At 38.6% G+C, this 17,801-nt stretch overlaps 1 protein-coding gene across 2 annotated transcripts; it reads right to left on the bottom strand.

The window, feature by feature from the left end:
• Positions 1-2,619: 2,619 nt before the first annotated feature.
• LOC140171612 (RAB6A-GEF complex partner protein 2-like) lies at positions 2,620-17,224 on the bottom strand. Of its 2 annotated transcripts, none has more exons than XM_072194898.1 (9): positions 17,142-17,224; positions 14,856-15,064; positions 14,195-14,343; positions 11,481-11,564; positions 11,008-11,157; positions 9,567-9,707; positions 8,439-8,566; positions 7,216-7,387; positions 2,620-6,177 (listed from the first exon to the last, which is right to left on the bottom strand). In XM_072194898.1, the coding sequence occupies exons 2-9, from the start codon at positions 14,963-14,965 to the stop codon at positions 5,954-5,956; spliced, it is 1,158 nt and encodes a 385-aa protein (XP_072050999.1). In that variant the 5' UTR covers positions 14,966-15,064; positions 17,142-17,224; the 3' UTR covers positions 2,620-5,953. The 2 variants fall into 2 exon arrangements, with proteins under 2 accessions (XP_072050999.1, XP_072050998.1); XM_072194897.1 differs by having other exon boundaries at positions 16,992-17,201.
• Between the last annotated feature and the right edge of the window lie 577 nt (positions 17,225-17,801).

The following is a 17,801-nucleotide window of genomic DNA, read 5'->3' as shown; positions in this document are numbered from 1 at the left end:
GCACCCAATTTCCAGAGAGAGTAAACACTGCCTATAACTCAAAAACATGCCTGGCGACTTGTTCCGGATTTTGTTGGATCTGGTCACATATTTTAAATTTAATTTAGCCCAATAATAAGAGTTATTTGTTTCATTTCATTATAAAAAGTATTTTGAACATTTCCTTGCTATATGTTACTCATTTTTATGTTTGAATGTCATTAATACAAGTGTCTACCCCGTGTAAAGATGCAAACAAAATTGAAGATGAATAATTCGTCTCAGGTTTAACTCTGCTTAAAAATTAATACTCTTCTATATGCCATCAAACAACCATGATTGAGGGCCTAATAAAATAATACAGAAAATAATTCATATATTCAGCAAAACGCATTTTATGAAAGTATATTTTAATGTTTGTTTTTCACTATCTACTAATATTTAAGATGATGAGTGTCTATAAATATTTAAAAAATTAGAAAATTTGAAATATTCCGAATTTCAAAGGTTGATGGGGAAATGGGGGTTGGTGGTCACTTTATTGCCACAATTTCCCCTATCTTTACTTTTTATCTTAAAATTTGCCAGCTTGTTTCAAAAGAAAATAAACACATCGTCAACAGTGGCGGCGCCAGGAATTTTTTTGGGGCATGGGGGGGCAAAGTGATTTTTTTTGGGGGGCATATCAACAAATTTTGTGCAAAATTACTGCAAAAGTGGAATTTTTCATAATTCAGCTTTTACTGGTGATCAACAGTGGGGACAAGAGTTCTGACGGTGGGGGGCACATGCAGCCACTGAACGTCAATAAAAAAACCATTTTCATAATAATGTTGGTCTTTAAACAGGCTTCCAAAGCAGGGACGTAGCTAGGTTGTGTGGTATCCACACCTGGGGCAAAGATACTGAATGACACCCATTTCCTCGTAACCCCGGGCGGATTTTGTTGGATCTGGTCACATATTTTAAATTTAATTTAGCCCAATAATAAGAGTTATTTGTTTCATTTCATTATAAAAAGTATTTTGAACATTTCCTTGCTATATGTTACTCATTTTATGTTTGAATGTCATTAATACAAGTGTCTACCCGTGTAAAGATGCAAACAAAATTGAAGATGAATAATTAAGTCTCAGGTTTAACTCTGCTTAAAAATTAATACTCTTCTATATGCCATCAAACAACCATGATTGAGGGCCTAATAAAATAATACAGAAAATAATTCATATATTCAGCAAAACGCATTTTATGAAAGTATATTTTAATGTTTGTTTTCACTATCTACTAATATTTAAGATGATGAGTGTCTATAAATATTTAAAAAATTAGAAAATTTGAAATATTCCAATTTCAAAGGTTGATGGGGAAATGGGGTTGGTGGTCACTTTATTGCCACAATTTCCCCTATCTTTACTTTTTATCTTAAAATTTGCCAGCTTGTTTCAAAAGAAAATAAACACATCGTCAACAGTGGCGGCGCCAGGAATTTTTTTCGGGGCATGGGGGGGGGGGGCAAAGTGATTTTTTTGGGGGGCATATCAACAAATTTTGTGCAAAATTACTGCAAAAAGTGGAATTTTTCATAATTCAGCTTTTACTGGTGATCAACAGTGGGGACAAGAGTTCTGACGGTGGGGGGCACATGCAGCCACTGAACGTCAATAAAAAAACCATTTTCATAATAATGTTGGTCTTTAAACAGGCTTCCAAAGCAGGGACGTAGCTAGGTTGTGTGGTATCCACACCTGGGGCAAAGATACTGAATGACACCCATTTCCTCGTAACCCCGGGGGGTGGGGGCACTCAACACAAATGACCATAGGGGTATGTTCCCCCGGATCGAAAGACCCCCCTTTTTGGATTTCGCAGCTCTGAAAGACCCCCTATATTTGACCAAAATAAAGCTCCGAAAGACCCTTGATTTTGATCATTTAAGCTCTAAATGACCCAAAAATTTCTCATTTCTCATATTTCTGGTTTTTTCAGGCGATTTTCAACCAAAAAGCCAAGATAGGCCCTTGATTTTGACTGTTCGCAGCTCCAAAAGACCCCATTTTACTTGTTCGCAGCTCCAAAAGACCCCTTACCGGTACGCTGTCAGCTCCCAAAGACCCACCACCTCAAATTCCAGGGACCATCCCCACCAAAATTTTTTGATGTGCCCCCCCGGCTCGTAACATGCACGTGGAGCGTGCGAAAATGTGGAATATCATGATTTTTAAAAGTCCAAATTATCAATTCTGAACATAAGTATTTACTCTTTTAATCAGGCTTTTAATTGTATCAATTCAACATTCAAGTCTATAATACATTACAATAATTCTACATGTATTTACATAGCACCATAACCTATTTTAACATGTAGAATGCATGCCTTACCCAAACTCAATTTCTAGTGAGCGATATTCCACTCGCCATAGACCAGTGTCCGAAATAAGGAAAATATGGAGGTTATCCCGAGGATAACTAAAGCATAAATTCTGCTTGTCCTCACAACATTTTGGTTGTCCCCAAAATGTGTCATACTTTTGGAGGTAAAATATAGTGGTTGTCCAGGGGATAAGTACATAGCTCAATATGGTTGTCCCCAGTGATATTTGGACAAGAGGACAAGAGGATAAGTGCTTATTTCGAACACTGCATAGACACTGAACATCACTCGCTGCGAATCTTCCAAAATCTGCCATCGAATCGGCCAATTTAGCATTTAATCAATTCTGTGGCCCCTCCAAGTGGAGAAAGTCAAAACATTTTAGCGTAAAAACATAAATACCATTTTAAGACCGACGCTTTACTTGATTATACCCAAATAAGTGATATTTGTGAAATTCGACCACTCGCCTAGCATCGTGTGAGCGAGTGATTAACCATGCACTCTCTTTCTAGATGGCAAGGTCTGTTAACGTACAACTTGAACATATGATATATCCACTGAGAAACATCTCATTACAAAACTTTAATCTTGCAGAACTCCAGGCTTGTGCATTTGTATGAGCTTGGAACCAGACCCGTACGCAGGGGGGTGTGGGGGTGCGACCGCACCTCCCCAAATTTGCAAAAGTATACAAAAAGTCCCAAAATTTAAGAATTTGCGAGCGTAGCGATCAAAAAAATCAGGTTTTTTTTACGGTTTTTTGGTAAAAAAAGGTCCAAATTTGAGGGAAAAGTCCACTTTTTACAAAATCGCCCCCCTCCCTTTTGAAAAAAGTCCTCTTTTTCAAAATCAGCACCCCCCAAAAAAATCCTGCATACGGGCCTGCTTGGAACGGTCCATGGTTTTCCATGGATTAGTATGTGTCCCTCACGGACCAACCTGGGTAAACAAACAAACAAACAAACAAGAACATGATTCTATTTTGAGACAAGAATTGTGTTTTGCTTGAGATCCTGGGGGTTTATTATACCAATTTTTGAAAAATTGTTAAAAAACAATGAAAAATTGGCACTTTTCCAAGAAAACCGCCCACATTTGAATGAAATTAAGGGTCATCAAAAATGGCTGAAAATGCAGCCCAAATCTGCTTCACATCCCTGTACCCTCATTTTCATTTCCCACAATGCATTTCTTCCATTTCAATTTTCTGTACTGATTTGCTATCTAGTGCAAGATGGGGTGATAGTGACAAAAAGTACCTCAATCAACAGAGCGCATCCAGATCTTGCAAAACGTGTTTATATCTTGACTATCTACCCATGTTTAACCATTTTGATGTAATGAGGCGATGTATCATGTTGCAAAGGATTCTAGGAAGGGTAAAATATCTTCTCTGTGCGATGGATATCACTTGAATTTGGGATGCATCATATATCACTGTAAATAAAACAAAGTATCAAGTTACAATATGCCATTCCAGTTGAAATCCATACAACCTCTTTGGAAGACATAACCTTTTCACATAGAGTGTGAATTTCAAATGGGATTACCTGAATGGATGGGGTCCATTGGAAATATAAATCCCCTGACTGGAAGATTAAGGTCATGTTTTCCATAGGGGGTGTATGGATTTCAACAGAAATGGCCCAATGGAATGAATTCCACAAAGGAAGCTGATGGTCGTATGCAATATGCTGAATATACTTGATTCCTTTTGGAAAAATTCTCAGTGTCCAAAAGAGCCCGATGGGTTCGTTGAGCCCTGTATTCAAAGGCATAAGGCATCACTGTTCCAGAAATTAAAAATGACCCATTTCACAGTACATCCAGGGACATTTTAAGCATTTTTGCCCCTATTTGGACAATTTGCATAAAAATATTTTTTACTCATTACCACAACTCAATATGACTCATATTAAAAAAACACAGAAGTCAAATTTATATTTGATCGCTTTTGCCAAAAAGCGAATCGGGTGTTTATAAAAAGTATATAAAAAGTCCTAAATTTTCATAATTTGCGAGAGTAGCGAGCCAAAAAATCAGGTTTTTTACGTTTTTTTGGACAAAAAAGGTCAAAATTTTGTTCACTTTTCACAAAATTGCCCCCCCCCTTGGAAAAAGGTCCACTTTTCCAAAATCAGCACCCCAAATGAAATCCTGCGTACGGGCCTGGCTCAGTGTAAAACGAATAATTTATAGTGCACTTGCCAAACCCATGTGGCTTCTGCACACTTACAAAGTGCACCAATTACTAATCCTATGAAAATGCAGAATTATTGTGGACATGATGTAGGGATGACATTTTATCCTGCTGTGATGTGGTTCAAGTGTTTCAGACTCGCATACTCACAGCGACTAAATACAGCACCCGAAATTTAAGCATCGAAAATGCATCCGCATCTGTGCTGTGTCCCGGGGGGTTGGGGGGGGGGGTCACTCCCATTGTGGCCTGTACACCATTCGTGATAGGCCTAATCAACTTTTGAAAAGCACCCTAAACAAGGATTTAACCCTTGGCTAAAATGATACCCTAAACAGGTAACATGCGCCTGTTTTCACACCCTAAACAGGGATTTTATTCCTTGCATCAAATTTCATACCCTAAATTTCATTTCCGCATATTAGCATTTGCAATTTTGCTACCCTTTTTTCTAGTTTTTCATGTATTTGACACCCTAAACATCGTGCCTACCCACAAAAAACTACCCTTTTTACACATTTATATTATCGCGAATGGTGTACACTGTACAGGCCACAATGGGAGTGACCCCCCCCTGGGTTCTGTGTACACCTGTTAGCTAAAGGTGGTAACGATATCACTATACAGGGGAAAGAAGAAAACTAGCAAAATTTAACATGAAATTACAATGGAAATATGACATGCATAGGCAGATAAACCAGAGAAAAAACTCTGGACATAAATGCCTGGGCGGGGACTACCCCCATGACCTTTTGCTTGTCGGGCGAGCGCTCTACCACTGACCTTCACAGATTGTCATGTATAAACAGGACTCAAGTCTGGTTATGAGTAATCAGGGTAAACGGTACAAACAACACGTAACACACCAGCGTACAAGATCAATTAATGGTGCTTACCCGCCAGCCTAATATATATCATACAAGTCTGTGTAGCTCAGTGGTTAGAGCGTCTGCATGACAAGCGAAAGGTCTGGGGTTCAAGTCCCCGCACAGGCAGGTATGTCAGGAATATTTTCTCTGGTTTATCTGCCTATGCATGTCATGTTTCCATATGCTACTGTGCGATGCGTGGTTCTTCTTTCCCTGTATATTGATATATTAAGAATGATAAGCATTATTAATTTGATCTTGTGCGCTAGTTTGTAATGTTTGAATGTCTCTATGTTCCAGTGTACAATGCGCATGCCTCTTCCAATATTACTATAGTCAGTGCCACTGAGAGCCATTACGAGCCCGGGGGTAAAATTATCGCACTGGCACCCTTGTTTCTTTGCTTTCATGGACCCATTAAGGTATGCTTTCTTTATTTTTACGGGCCCCCTAGGACCCCAGGCCGGGGGTAACCCACCCCCCTTAACCGCCCTTGTCAGCGACACTGACTATAGTAACTAGTAGTGAGTCTTATATTGTTATTGACATGGGTGTTCTGACTGTTGCAGCACTGGTAGCCTGTATAGGGTTCATTGGAAGTATCTTGATTGGTAGATTCCACACCAAGGTATCAACAGCAATATTCTCTGGTCCTTGCCACAAGGCACTCTCTGATTGGTCAGCTGGTGTCACCTGATCAGGCAGTGGCTCTTTGGCGGTGATGAATTCAAAATGAAGCCTCCACTTCAAGCAAACTGCAAAATAGATGCAAATTTAGTTAAGATTAATATGCAAATAGTTGATGGAAAACTGTGAAATTACTATAAGTTAGTAATATTGGATTTGTGCATTGATTCCAGTCGGGGCCTTCATACTCGTCATCAGTCATCAAAGGTCAAATTATTTAACTTTTTCAAAAACAAACTATGATGTACTCTTTAACCCTTACACCAGAAAAAACCACAGAATACCACGATGAAAAAATAGGCGCATGCATGCATCCCAGGGTCTGCGATGACGCAATCAACCAAAGTGTCAAATGCTCACGGAATTGCTGGCCGGGCAGCAATTAGCCGTGTAGCTCCTGGTCCGCGATTGTGTGCTTGGCATGTGGGGGGTCAAAGGTTTGAATCCCGGGGGTGCCAAGTCAAAAATTCTTCTTCTTCTTGACTTTTTCGGATCTTCTGTGACTTACGATAGCAAAAACCTGGGTCAGTGTTAGGGTTAGTTAAGATGTATTTTGCCAGATTAGAGCCTATGTTAACCCTTACACCAGACAAAAACACAGAATACCACAATGAAAAATTAGGCGCATGCATGCATCCCAGGGTCTGCTATGACGCAATCACCCGAAGTGTCAAATGCTCACGGGATTGCTGGCTGGGCAGCAATAAGCTGTGTAGCTCCCCGGTACACGATCGTGTGCTTGGCATGCAAGGGGTCAAAGGTTGAATCCGGGGTGCCAAGTCAAAATTCTTCTTCTTCTTGACTTTTTCGGATCTTCTGTGACTTCCGATAGCAAAAACCTGGGTCAGTGTTAGGGTTAACTTTCATGGTATTATGTCTCATGCTAAATGGGACCAATCAACTTGAATATTGGGCCAAAATTATTGTCATTATTATGTTTCGGATCCAATATTTTCATACACTTGGATTCATCAAAACATAATAATGTGATATATCGGTTATAAAATTTTCCTTTCAATGCAGCTTATATGGTAGCCACAACTTTCTCATTCCAGAGAAATGTAAAATGGCATTTCATACAACAAAATCCAATGTTTTCATCTTACCAATATCAGTGATAAATCCTGGTGTGGCATGTAATGGGATAGGCAGTACAACATGTGACTTAGTCATATGTAGACAGAATTCCTGGTGCTTAGAGATACTGGTTATTCCATTATATTGTTGGCCTTGGCATTCATCAGCTATGTGCTCATCACACTGGAGAACTACTGAATACTGGATGCAAAGGAGAGGGAAAACGGAGATACTTGTTATTCCATTATGCTCATCATAATGGAGAACTACTGAATACTGGATGTGAAGGAGAGGGAAAACAGAGATACTTATTATTCCATTATGCTCATCATAATGGAGAACTACTGAATACTGGATGTGAAGGAGAGGGAAAAGGGAGATACTTGTTATTCCATTATGCTCATCATAATGGAGAACTACTGAATACTGGATGCGAAGGAGAGGGAAAACAGATATACTTGTTATTCCATTATGCTCATCTTTCATAATGGAGAACTACTGAATACTGGATGCGAAGGAGAGGGAAAACAGATATACTTGTTATTCCATTATGCTCATCTTTCATAATGGAGAACTACTGAATACTGGATGCGAAGGAGGGGGTAAACATTGACCAAGTTATGAATTTTCAAAATTGTGTTATTGAATTGGACAACCAAGTAACTGTACATTCCCTCCTTTTGCAACCTATTTCAAACCCCCTCCTCCCATCACCAAGCAATGTTGGAGCAAACATGTTACGCATTTCAAAATTCAGGCCTTTCATATACAACATTAAAGGGGGCCCATACAGAGACCCGGAAACGAGGCCCATATTTGCGACACATCCCTGTATGGTCATTTGTCCTAGTATCCTGGCAGGGCTGTCAACTTTTTGGAATTGCTTGGCGTGAGACAGAGGCGTACCGGGATTTGCCGACTTCAATGTTCATTTTGATCCATGATTATTTGAGCCACGGCGCTCGAGAATGTGAAAACCGGGGGTAGGAACAACAATTTATTCATGGCGATGCGTGAGATTTTACTCAATTTTCAGCTTTTTGCGTGAGATTAACTTTTAGGCGTGAGATTATACTACCTTGGCGTGAGACCGTGAGAAAGTGACCCAATGCGTGAGACTCACGGCCAATGCGTGAGAGTTGACAGCCCTGTCTCCTGGCCCACTGGCACTTCATACAAATCAATAACTTTTGGTTATATTAATCCTGAATGAGTCCCACAAGTAATGAGGACTATCAACTGTACTATTTACCTGTAAACATGGTATTGTTGAAATAGAGAAATCTATGGTGCCAATGATATCCTCTCCAAGCTTGTACGCTGGTTTGAATAGGCAAAACCTGGCTACTGTCCCATTAGGATTGCTCACATTGTATGAGTCTGAAAAAAAGAGAAGAGTATAACATGAGTTTTTTAAACCAAGATCCAAGGTTCTTACTCTGTGTATAGAAGGATATGGATATGGTAGATGATACTTCTTGGACGTTGGTCTTATCCACATGTGCTGCCTCCTCACAGCAAATATACATGTCAGTTAGTCCCTTTTGTCATGGAGAGATGTATGCAGAGATGCCACTAAGAACTACTCAAAAAGTCTGAAACGGGCCCTGAAATAGCGCATAAATTTAGAATAATGGGCTGAAAATAAATAAAAGTGCGGAAATTTTGACTTTATAAAAGTAAGAATTCAGACAAAAGTAGGAAAAGTGGTATCTCTGATGAAGTGTATTGTTATGTCTTAATAACATCTCCATGAGACATATGCCAAATTGATAATGCCATATTGGGCTATTCCAGTTGCAATCCATAGATATCCATATACCCCTATATAAGATATGACCTTAAGGGGTGTAGATTTTAAATGGAGTTACCAATTTACACTCCCTGTGTGCGAGATTAAGGTCATTTCTTCCATAGGGGGTGTAGGGATACCTCAAATTTTTAAGTGTTTTGGGGAAAATGTATATCTTCAATACGAAAGGTCAAAATTTTCAAATGATGGATGGCTTTTCATCCCAGCCAAATACACTTTAAGTACATATCATTTAGATTTATAAAGTTTACTTTGAGGACTGTTAAATGTCAAAAACATAATTTTTGAATAATTTGTCATAAAATTTGTATTATATCTCAAATTTCAAAAAATCTAAATTATTTGATATCACCAGGGTATTCCTCATAATTATACAGAATGCAATTTGGTGTGTCCGATGTGCTCTCTGGTCCCACATAAATACTGTGCAAAACGTTCCAAGTCCTTAATAAATACTTATACACTATACTTTTCCATAACTTCAGCAGATATTAATTGAGCTAAAAAAGTTTTCAAACACATTTCTCCCATCACTATTCAATTCATCCCATTTTACGATAGACTTACTTGGACTTTTTCTTGATGTGACTGTTGCTAGTATCTGTACCGCTGTGTCCAATAACGTGTTCCGTGTCTTCTGTCCTTCAAGGAATGGATTACTGGTGTCAACTTGATCTTCATCTTCCATGAAGCTGGTGTCTCCCAAACCTGAACATATAACAAATGACGACATAAGTTTCTGTGTCCATCTATCTGCATGGTGACGATGATGAATGACAACACTATGGACCACAATGGGCTATTCCAGATGTATTCCGCACCCCCTATGGAAGACACTTCCGAATTGGGGCTAAATTGACAGCCGAATTCACATGTCAGGAAAACCCATGGAAGACACTGCCGGAATTGTGGTAATATGTCTAATATGGCCAGCCGGAATTCACGTAAATGTAAATGTCTTCCATAGGGTTCCAGCTGGAATTAGAACATTTTTTGTTTCCAGCCAGAATTCAAGTAAATGTTTTTCATAGGTTAATCGAGATGGTGATCATAAGTGAAGATTCTGCTGGAATTGGAGCATTTTTGACCATTTTCCAGCCGGAATATTAAGAAATGTGAATGTCTTCCATAGGCACATCATGGCCTTTCACAATCCCCACTCTTGTTTTTTTCGTTTATTTTAGCAGCGAATTTCACCTAATATCAATGTCTTCCATACCCTCCAGCCGGAATCTTTGCTAAAAATGACTGCTGGAATTCTAGACACATCTCAATTCCAGCTGGAATTGTATTTTTTTTTAAATGTCTTCCATAGGGGGGGTGCGGAATACATCTGGAATAGCCCAATGTCCTCATCCCAATGGTATAGTTCAATAACCTCAATTAAACAATCAAGAGTGCTAAAATATGACCTCAAGTTGCAGTTGCAGAGTATGAGTTTTTGTACCCAAATTTTCAAAGGTCATTCAATGAATGTACAAATGTATTGGGGTTAAAGAACTGTGCCCTGATAGATGAGCATGTTGTGGATCCTAGTGCAAGTTACTAATGCAGTTGCTATGAAGTGATGCATTAGAAGTGTTTCAATGAGTATCTTGTCACCATTCGAAGAATCTTTTTTTATTTTTATTTAAATGATATTTCTAGAATGCGTATTTATTGTAAGTTAAAATATGCTGAAAGTGAGTGCCCAAGTTCTTTGTTACAGAAAATGATACAAGTAAAAGAATTTGTACACTATTTCAGCCTTTATAAAAAGATGCACATTTGATTAAAAATGCTCATTTGATTAATGGTGTCACATTATGCTACCCATACATACTGCATAGAACTAGTACTCTGAATGGTACTCTGAAGAGTTTGATTGGCGAGTTGACTTTCTGGATTCCTATAATAACTTTGCCGTACCTATATCATATAGATCTAGTACTCTCAATAGTACTCTGAAGAGTTTGATTGGCGAGTTGACTTTCTGGATTCCTATAATAACTTTGCTACCCATACATACCGTATAGAACTAGTACTCTGAATGGTACTCTGAGGAGTTTGATTGGTGAGTTGACTCTCTGGGTTCCTATAGTAACTTTGTATGAGTATTTGACAGCTTGGCCTCGGAAGGATGGTGGTGCATCGCTGGGAATGGTCTCACGGTACAGGACTGCAACAGAAAAATTACACTAAGTTACTAATTGCAGGGAACAGCTTCACAGTATACACAGCTATTTAAAACAAATTTATAAATGAAATAATTATAACATGCTTTTTATTTTGCAAAGACCTCTTGCACTGGCCAAGCGCTTGTCCTGATCATCGCGTAAAAAACTACATGTACATGTAGGTCACACCCGCATTACACAATGTTCCTCACCTTCTTCGGCGAAGGTGCCTATGTGATGATGATGCAGTGCCAAATCAGGCATTGCAAAGGATCTTTACAAAATACTGTAATTGAGGTAATATTGAAGGACATCAACTACTCACATGTCTTACTATCTCCTGGTCTCAGATGAACATCACAACATAATATTTTTGGTGTTGTTGACAGGATGCAAACACCCTTTTCTCCTATAGAAAACAACAATAACATAGCTATGCATATCAATACATGTTTATAATATTTGGTTAAATGTACCTTCAAACTGAAGTCAACTACTTTCATTCTTACACAGTAAGGCTTACAGGTACTCTTATAAACTCTAAATAGACTGTAATCATTTGTGACGTGTCATGTCAAAAGGAGACACTTTTGGGCAGGATCGTAAATGGAGAAATAGCCAAAAATCTACCCGGTGGTAATTTTTTCACAATTTGGGTTTGTTGTGAATTTGTGATGTTATTAATGTTAAAAATATTGTCTGATAGTTTCAGACCGGAATATAACTGGCATATTGTATTTTTGAAACATTTGTTCAAGGTAATTCCTACTCTCAACATTGTAAATAATATTTTCAAAAGCTGATATCTCAATTTCCAGTTTTATAATACCATAACTTACGAACTCAATATCTTCGCTTAGGAATGTCTGATTTCATTGGGGCAAACGGCGTTGTGGAGCAAAATATGTCTATATTTAAGATATGTAAGAATCTCAAAATTGATAACCTGCCCAAAAGTGTCTCCTTTTGACATGACACGTCACATTTGGTCTGTTTATTTGCTGACTTAAAGCCATATTATAACATTTTCAAACAAAATAGATTAGCATTTCTTTGCCATAAAATGTTAGCTTTTACTGTCAGATATATCCCTTTTATTTTTGAGCGAACAACTACGGCAAAGCAAAGAAAATTGAATTTACTACCAGCGCACATGTCGCCAATACGTACCACTCCTTCGGTCATGTTGTGGTACGACCCTTTGTTGTGTATATCACTGTCCCGCACGCCGTGTACGTACTGTGTGTTATGAACATTGTGTATGCATTCGACTAATAATTCCATCGTAATAATAAAGCGCCGGTTCCGGCGTTTTATTCAAAATCTCGGATTTTGACAAAACTAGAGCACCTAGAGTCTTGATTTTTGCAGGGTATATTGGTTTAATAAAGTACAATTTAATCGTGTAAAAAAGGAATTTTAAAAATTCAGTGATGGCGTGTTCCTCAGCAAATGTTATAATATGGCTTTAATGTACAATCTTTTTTCAGAATATACCTGTATTTTTTTCAAAACCAATTTTTGGGATATTTGTAGTACCGTGCATTTACACATGTTCCAACTTAAATCTATGAGCAAACTGTCAAATTTGCCCTATTTGTAGTAAAATGGGATGATTTTCTGTTGGTCCAACATATTATCATAATTTTTAGATTATGATAATTATGTCAGAACGACTCGCAAATCGTAGTCTCCTTGGTTATGATCCCTCCACACGTGGAGGGAGCGTAACCAAACTGGCTGCCTATGAGACTAACTCTGAGGCTGCACTCGCCGTCCTAATCCAAATAGTGCGAGATATTTCGAGTGATAGAGGTGAAGTTTATGATGTCGTTTCTTTGCAAATTCCCAATGTTTTTCGCATCCAAATGTATTGGGTACTTTCATAATGATTGCATATTATCATTTTGGAAGAAAAAAGAAAAATCTAAAAATTTAAAAAGATCGTACATTTAGGCTTTAAGAAATCTTGCTGTATGAACACCGTCAAATGTTTGAAATTTGGTAATTGTAAAAATCTTTTTTCATTTTCTAATTAAAACATCACAGGTAGGAAAATCCTGCTACACATTTAGCAATTATGTGAAATAGTGACAACATGTCTTGGATTCAATTAATGGTGTTTTAATTATGCAATGGATTTAAAACACACTTCAATAATAATAAAAAAAAACAATACTTTTGTACAGTTTTTGTGAATAGCTCCTGATTTTTGAAAAACCAGCTCATTTAATTCCTTCCCTAATCCCTATACAATTGTCCCTTGGTGTACAATGTATTGGAAACCTTACATAACATACATGTAATGTGGTCTACATATCATAATACTAATCACAGAGTGTCCGTCCATGCGCTATCGCGTTCGTGTGGTGCGATATACGTGGTGCGATATCGCATGCTCGCGGTGTGCTATCGCGGAGTATCAACATGTGCGCAGGGTACCTACCGCATCGGAAAGCATTACAGTGTGACTAACAGGTGCATCTTATCGGACCAATAGGCCTATTTTCAAGACTTGATTAACATAAAATCATCAGTTATGGTAAGGCCTATATAACCTGTTTGCGTTCACATTTCTCCCGATTGAATGGACGGCCTACATCCAGACACTAGGCCTACTAGAATTTTGGGGTATTTTTGGGTCCTCTAATGTACATGTAGTAGCAGGACAGGGCTTGAAAGAGGCGAACAATGGGTTTTCAGATTATGGGTACCGAAGTAAACGTCACAGCTACAAAACAGAGTTGATTAAGTTGTGTCTTAATCATTGAGATTCGAATATCATAGTAGTTTGAAAGGTTAGGACAAGTATTATGGGTAACGGGTGTTGGGTAATTAGAGATATATATAGGCCTATCACGAGAACCGCCCCAACCCGAGAACCGCGAAATCTAGTATATATGCATGTTGAGGTGTGTAATGTAAGGGTATAACATTTATAAAAAGGCAAAGGGTGAAGACTGAAAAACGTGTGGAATCGCCCTGACCAATCTCAGCACAGATTTTGTTTAAATAAAGGAATCCAATTCCAATACTAACCTCTACTGGGTACAAAGCTTGTGTATCCTGTACTCTGTGTCAAGTCGACATCTTCAGTTTTTCTCTCCGTCGGAACTTTCACTTTAGATTCACTCACATGGCATTGACAATGAAGCTGAGCACTGGCCCACGCCAATGACTTACCACCTCTGTTATAAAAGACACAACATATTCATGTATTAACATATGACAAGAACAACTCCCCCCACCAAAAAAAAACATTTGATGTCAATCAATGTAGGTAGTCTACTTTAAATAGCACATTAGATTCATAATTAAACAGATATTTTAAACCACTTTACATTATTTTTAATATTCAGCTGCCATTGGATACGGTACAGTATGACTACCCCTAACATGCTGGCCCTGACTGGATTCAAATCCATGTCTGTTGTCAGTGTTCGAAATATGCCTCAAAAAGTTACAGGCCAGCCGGGCTTTACCTTAAAAAGTTACCGGCCAGCCGGGGTGGCAACTAGATGCCAGTCAGAAAAGTTACGCCAGGTCAAAAAGGTACAGGCCAATGGCAGGCTGACCGGCCCTATTTCGAACGCTGTCTGTCGTCATCAAACCCTACCCCTACCCACTAAGCCCACCATGCATGCTCTGTATGTTACCGAATATGAACTAAATCTAGTTTTAAAGACAATAATGCACTTACCTGGAGCCTTGACCATTGCCTTCTCGGCATGAGATTGTGACACTGCATTCTAATACCTCTCCTGCTAAGAACACTGTCCCCCGACATAAATTGGCTGTTACTTCTATCATGGTGTAGGTCCAGTAGTTCAATGTGAGATCAATGCAAATGCAATGTGATGACAGCTAACCTTGTCTATATGTAGGTCTATTACGTCTATTTATAAGATCCTGATACAGAAAAAAAAGATTATTTAGTATTGGCTGATCTGAGATGAAAATGGTCAAATTCATAGTGATCAACATTACTCAAAAGATTTTTTTAAAGGAGTATTTCGTGATCCTAGCATCCTCTTTTTATGACATTTTTCAGTACATATCCACGAAAAAAGCCTATTCCCAAAATTTCAGTTGATTCCGATTTTGCGTTTGCGAGTTATGCATGATTATGTGTATTACACTGCTCCATAGACAATGCGTTGTAATTTCGTTCTGGTGCACCAGAACGAAATTCAAATTTCACGATATCTTTGCAAAAGCGAATTAATCTGCAAGAAATATTTTGTACATTTACATTATGTAGCCAGAGGTTTCCAGTGATATAAAAATCTCAACTTTTTTTGAGAAAAGTGGGGGGATGAGGCTGTGGATCACGAAATGCCCCTTTAAACCTCAAAAATGTGTTCCTCTGGTCAATAAAGGTTCAGAGAAAAAGTATAGTTTGACCTATCTGTACTGTACTTTAGAGCATATAGTTGTTTCATTGTGGCTCTAAAGTTGCTCCAATTAGTTACAATGGAAATTTCAATTGAATGAATACAGCCTGATAAGGCCAAGTAAAATAAAAAACATGTTTCACGTCCGGGTTTTTGAAAAAAAGGAGGAAGAGGGGGCTTTTTATTTTTTATTTTTTATCGCAAAATCGGTGTAAATACCCATAATCAGAGCTGTTTTAGCGTATACAATAATGCCTGGAAAAAGGAGGAGGCCTCTTTTTATTTGTTGTTCTGAGAGATAGGCCCCTCTTACTATCACAAAACCTTACAAAAGTGTTTCTTGTATGTTAGCAAGGCTATAGAAAGCATCTCTACTTCCTAGACATATTTTTTGAAAAGTTATAACTGAATTTCAAAAAATAAAAATAAAATTGAAGAAACCTCAAAAAAGGAAGCGGGAGGGGACGTGAAACATGTTTTATTTTTTATTTGGCCTAATATAGATCAGGGGTGTGAGAGGCCAAAGACCAAAAAAGAGGAAAAGTTGTAGTTTACAGAAAATATGATCGCAGTCAAATACAGCACTGTAGAAAGTCAAAGGTGTGTTCATTTTAATTCCCAATAGTTTCAGCTATCCAAACACTCTTTTTCATAATATAACCTCATTTTTACGCGAAGCCTACAGGATCTAGGCTATCACTATCAGACGCCAATCAACCGGCCGCAATGAGTTTACTGCCGGTAGCGAAATCGATGTTTTGAATTTGATTTTTCCACTAAAAATGCACGGATTTTAATCGCTTTTTTTTTGCAAAAATGATAAGTTTTTATCGGGCCCGAAAATAAAGTGCGGGCGGGCGACGGGAAACTCAAAATCGACTTTGCCAGGCCTAATGAATTCTCACCAAAGGCAAGCCCAAGGCTCGAACCCACGCAGATCGTATTATCCCGGCCGACGGCTCAGCGCCTTAGACCGCTCGGCCATCTCGCCCCTGGCCTTGGTAAACCTCCTAAATACTCCTCCTGGGGAGTTTAAACTGGAGGTTTTTAATTGTAACAATAACTAAAACTTAAACTGTTTATATTTTAACAGAGTTTTATAGTATAAAATAACATAAAACGCCATTTTGAATGTTCAAAATATCAGATATGACAGTATAAATGAATGAATAACTTTGCATCTATTTTGAGTTCTTAATCATTGATTGTGTGAAATTGTCGGGTTTTGTTTTGCCTCGGTATTTTTCCTCGGGCGAGTACTCGGAAAAATACCTTGGGCTCGGCGCAAAATAAAGGCCTCCAATTTCCCAAAATGACCTCAAAATAGATGGTGCACAGTTACAATGTATCGTGTCGTCGTGGATAGATTTCCCGATCATGTTTCACTTTGAAAATCTGATTAGTAAAATATGTAAAGAACAAGTAAGTTTAAGCTTACTTACATAATTTACAAATACTTCTCGTCACGTCCCACGCCTGCTTATAATTTAAAATGTCGAGTGCCCCGGTCCAAACGGGAATCACTTGTTCACAAATATTTCAGCATAGATTTTTGCCCAAGAATTCTACAAAAATGGATTTTTAAAGCTTACGAAGTTACTGTCAGTTGCACGTCCCTTTAATTTTTGTTTACAGAAATGACAGGAAATGAATCTTTCCCTTCAAGAAAACTCAAATAGATAAAAATTTTGTAAACACGGAAGGCCATAGGCGCAGAATCCCTGCCCTGTATACTTATCGCCATTCGTAGCTTTTGCCTCTTAAAAGCAATGCTTGAGCACGAATCATCGAGCTGTGGCCTGGTGGGTGAGTGGGTGTGTAAAAACTGTAAAATGGTAAAAATAAAAAGGTTTAGGAAAAACCCAGGAAAACCAGTTGTCTCATATTCCTGGTCGGAAACACTGCTAATTTTGATGATCACTGTGCCATATAGGCCTATCTTGCAAATTGGGATCCCAAAAACTTGACAGTGCAAAGCAGCCGGGCAGCCCGCCAGGGGGGACTTCGTTTGTTTGGCAGGCAGAGGGGGGGCAATTTTTGGCAGGCGGGGCGATTTTAGGCTGTTTGGAAATTTTACCCCCCCCCCCTCATTATTATTGCATAGCCCCTTCCTTACTAGGACCAGACTTGTACCCGAGTCCAGCTTGTCCGAGTCCGGGCCGAGCCGAGTCCATTTGTATCCGAGTCCGAGCCAAGTCCAAGTCCTTTTGTGTCCGAGTCCGGACTCGAGTCCAAGTCCGGGGTGCCGAGTC

The sequence above is a fragment of the Amphiura filiformis genome, chromosome 15, assembly GCF_039555335.1.
Source record: "Amphiura filiformis chromosome 15, Afil_fr2py, whole genome shotgun sequence".
Classification (NCBI taxonomy): domain Eukaryota; kingdom Metazoa; phylum Echinodermata; class Ophiuroidea; order Amphilepidida; family Amphiuridae; genus Amphiura; species Amphiura filiformis.
The sequence above is the reverse complement of the archived record's forward strand: the minus strand, read 5'-3'. Positions and strand labels throughout refer to the sequence as shown.